We start from the raw sequence: 4,685 nt of genomic DNA on the forward strand, positions 1-4,685 counted from the left end.
GTAGCGTCGGCGCCGGTTCAAGTCGGACAAAATTTCTAACCGGTATGCACTGCTTCAAGTCAGCCGCCGATCGGTTTGCGCGGCGCTGCATGAAGTCGAACGCACCTAATGTGTCATGTGGTGATTGGTTGCTTTAGTCATGTGCCTCGTTTCCCATCGGTTGGATTGTATCATGTGACCCTAATTGTTTGGTATATATAGCCCTCATGTAGCCTTTAGGCTACACTAGCCTACCACCGGCTGGTGAGAGCAGCCGCTTTCAGTCGGGGCGGAATTAAAAGAGGAGACGTCAAGTCGGACACTTTCTGCTCCCGGTAGTGACGCTTCTCACGGTGTTTGCATACTCTTATCACAGATAAATTGAATTAAATGCAATATTGTCAAATACACAGAAAGGTTTTTATGAGCAACAGAAACACTTTTTATATGCTGCTTAATACAGCGTCATCTGTTCAAGAATAAAGTTCAGTATAAACATATAGGCTACTAAATACCAATGAAGTGGGGGTATATTAGGGCTGGGCGATATGGGCAAAAATTCATATCTCTGTATTTTTTGGCCGATTTGCGATATACGGTATATATCTCGGTATTTTCGTTTTTGTATTTGGATTAAAAAAATCAGTATTTAATATATATATATTTCACTTACCGCCCAATGTTGTCCAACAAAACAATACATATTAAAGGCTATGAAAACAAATAAAGTGAATGTAACCATGTAAGCCTTTATATTATGTGCAAAAAAGGGTTAATATCACATTTCATTCTAACATTGTAACAGTGCAATCTAAAAACAAAAATAAGGCTTTTCAAGCGGAAGTTAAATTCACTAAACTAAAAATTAAAATAAATGAGGACAAAAGCACAGAGTTGTGTTAGGCTATTTTGATTAACCCATTACAGTCACTTTACAGTCAGTGCTATCATAAAAATAGACTTACTTGTAGGTTTAAAATTCTACATGTCACATTTATTGTCCAACTACAAATATTTCAGCGAAATGTATATTTTAGTCAGAATTATTGCACTCCTATTTAATTGAGCTCTGTCTGTTTGGCGCGCACAGGTCCAAGTCTGTGAAGTTTAGCGGAGAATCCCAAAGCAGAAGGCTCATGCACTTCTGACAGAAAAATGGAAATATTTCCATGGCTTTCCAACATTTACAGATGGAGAATATACCTGTGAAATGTAAGTTATGCATTCAGGAAGACAGCACATCTTAAACACATTAAACAGCGCGAGTAGCCTAGTGCACACGCAGCCTTTCTTTCAGAGCACATGACGGGCCGAGCCACTTAAATTAATATGCGAAATGAAACTATAAACAATGTCTTACCAGTTTTTAAAGGCCTCAATATGAAGCTTGTCACATGTTTAGAACAAATTGGATTATGCACTTTCTCCGCAGCAGCTCAGTCTGTGTCCTCCGCTATATTTTCAGATGCGCTCGTATCAAACTACTGTATATCGATATAAACTGTATTGCCTCATATCGAATCGCTTATAAAGAAAATATCGATATATCGTACAAACTCGATATACCGCCCAGCCCTAGGGTATATATGCTTTTATCAGTGTTTTTGATCAAAATGACTCAAGATAACAGTGCGACTACACTAAAAAAGCTTTTACTCGTATAAAAACAGATTTGTGAGCATTATTGAAATCGAATTGTTAGAATAAACACGCAACACACGTCGTGCTTGTCATCACAGAATCTGACCAATGAGAATAAAGTGTGTAGTCATCAAGGCTCTCGCAGCCGATTTTAAGCAACTGCAGCGCCTGACCTCGGCGGCTGGTCTCGTTTTGCTCTCGCGGTACTTTGATGGCACATGGCGGCTTCAGTGCTGATCAAAGTCGGACAAATGTTCTAAACAGAATGCATTGCTTTTGTCAGGCGGCAGCCAATCTTTGCGAGTCGAACAAGCCTTTTGTCTCTTGTTGTGTATTGATGTTGTAACCTGCTGTCTGTGAGTCAAGTCTGTTCATGCCAAGTCGAGTCTCTGTTTGGATTATGTTTGTATTTTGGATTACTTTTGGAATAAAGCTGCACTTGGGTTCTTAAACTAGCCTTCAGTGGACCTATTGTTACAAGAGGTTTACAGTTCAAATTAAAACATGGATGAAAAATATTGTGTGATATTCCTTAAAAATGTTTTAATAAACTGTATTATTATTTTTGTGTTCATTCTACTGTGCATTACTAATACTATATTTCTGTCATAATTTCTTTATTTTGGCAGTTTGTCAGTTTCTGTGTGTATATGATATGATGATAGTTTTCTCAAATGAAATGGTGAAATTCACTTCTCACGACTCTCAGAGCAGCTCTGGAGATGAAGTTCACGTGTTCATGTCCTCAGATAGTGAGACGGCAGACTTTTTCTTTTTCTCAGGAGAAACTCTGAGAAGTAGGTCCTGCTCAAAAGTTTCCATTTGCTCATTAAGCCCCATTTTGCTCTAGAAGAGACTTTAAAAGAGATGTAATTTGTAATATTTCTTTCATATGTGTGATATTTTATCCTACAATTAGGGTCTGATGAAAGTTTTACATATTAGTTCTAGTGATGGGCAACGCAATTAATCGCATCCAAAATAAAAGTTTTTGTGTGCGTAATATGTGTGTGTATATTTATTGTGTATATATATAAATACACACACATGCATGTATATATAATATAGTGATGGGCAACGCAATTAATCGCATCCAAAATAAAAGTTTTTGTGTGCGTAATATGTGTGTGTACTGTGTATATTTATTGTGTATATATATAAATACACACACATGCATGTATATATAATATAATTATATACATGTAAATATTTTCAAAATATATACTGGTCTGATGAAAGTTTTACATATTAGTTCTAGTGATGGGCAACGCAATTAATCGCATCCAAAATAAAAGTTTTTGTGTGCGTAATATGTGTGTGTACTGTGTATATTTATTGTGTATATATATAAATACACACACATGCATGTATATATAATATAATTATATGAATATAAATATATACATGTAAATATTTTCAAAATATATACTGTATGTCTGTGTCTTTATATATACATAATAAATATACAGTACACACACACACACACACACACATATATGAACAAAAACTTTTATTTTGGTTGTGATTAATCGTTGCCCAGCACTAGTCAGTTCCACGTTATTTTAATGCAACTCAGTTCAACAGGTGACTTTAAACGTATCAAAACAGAGAGAAAATTAGAGACGTGGCAGTCTGTTGTTTATTTAACGGACGTCACCTCTCTACACCATCAGCTAGTCGATCCTCTAACAGTCTTAATAAGAGATGAGGACCTGAAAGCGCTTGACCATAACAGTATTGATTATAAAGCATTTTTTTGCCCCTCAGCACTTGGACTTCAGTGTACCGACATGTTTTTGCACATTATACCATTTCAGTGAAAGCATTCAGTCGGTGTTCTGAACAAAAAGCCTTAGATAAATGAAAAGGACACATGCAAGACAGTGTTGATGAACAAAAGGCATGTTGTTTTTCCTTTCAGTCAGAGAGAAGTGAAGTGAACTCGTGAATCATGAATGTAAAAACGCTCTGCGGCTCTTCAGAATGAATGCTAAATTAAATTCTTCACTATTTAACAACTCAAATGCTCAAATCAGGCATGTCACCTTGTTTTCTGTATGATCTTATAAATTTGCACATCTATCTGTATATATATATATACTGTATGTATGTATTTGATATATAAACATAACATATTTTTTCTAAAATATATAGGCCTACATGCATGTGTACACACACATACTGTATTTTATGTAAACAAAAACTTTTTTTTAACACACACACAGTGGCTGTTCTGGTGAAAGTTAGCAAAAGTTTGCTCAAAAATGTTCTTATTGCCTGTAATATTGTTGCATTGTGTAGTATTTTCAATTTAGTTAAAAGCAGAAAAGTCACTTAATGCTGGAAACTTGAAGTGCCACACTTGATCTAGTTCCATGACATTAACAATTTTTCGATGAAGAATGATTTGATACAGTATTTGCAATTTTATCTGTTTCTTGTTAGGACTATCCTAAATGAAGCGACCAGGTGGTTTTTCCTTTCTCATATTACCTCCATTTCTCATGTACGTGCTGTAGAGCTCATATCAGTGATCTGAGTCGTATTAAACAGCACCTGAGGCTGGAGAGAGAGATCAGTGCTGAATCCATGAGAATCTGAGGCTCTCCGGGTTAATCTCAGGGGAAGATCACGATCAATATATGAGCACTCTGGTGTTCGGTCAAAGAATATCCTCCGAGAAATCGTCCTCTCGCTCTAATTGTAGCGCTCATAGGCATTCACCATCACTGCACTAGTGTTTAGGGATTAACTCAGGGTTTTTCTTTTAAAGGGTTAGTTCCCCCAAAAATGAAAATTAGGCTGCGTTTTACTCACCCCCAAGGCATCCTAGGTGTATATGACTTTCTTCTTTCAGACGAATCCAGTCGGAGTTATATTAAAAATTGTCTTTGATCTTTCAAGCTGTTTAATGCCACTCAGTGGGTGTTGCATTGCTTCAGTCCAAAAGAAGTGAAATAAAAATAGCCCATTCATAAAAACAAGTGTCTCACATGGCTCCGCGTTTTTGTAAGAAAAATATCCATATTCAAAACGTAATAATCACTTTAATGTAGCTTGCGCCA

At 36.2% G+C, this 4,685-nt stretch overlaps 1 protein-coding gene across 1 annotated transcript in view; it reads left to right on the plus strand.

The window, feature by feature from the left end:
* The first annotated feature begins 2,299 nt into the window (after positions 1-2,299).
* LOC107600253 (contactin-associated protein-like 2) overlaps positions 2,300-4,685 on the plus strand; it is a 33,122-nt gene continuing 30,736 nt past the window's right edge. The window contains exon 1 of the mRNA XM_016292097.1: positions 2,300-2,417. Coding sequence (XP_016147583.1) covers positions 2,300-2,417 — 118 coding nt within the window. The remainder of the gene's footprint in view (positions 2,418-4,685) is intronic.

Source organism: Sinocyclocheilus grahami, unplaced genomic scaffold (assembly GCF_001515645.1).
Source record: "Sinocyclocheilus grahami isolate Dianchi unplaced genomic scaffold, SAMN03320097.WGS_v1.1 scaffold280.1, whole genome shotgun sequence".
NCBI lineage: Eukaryota > Metazoa > Chordata > Actinopteri > Cypriniformes > Cyprinidae > Sinocyclocheilus > Sinocyclocheilus grahami.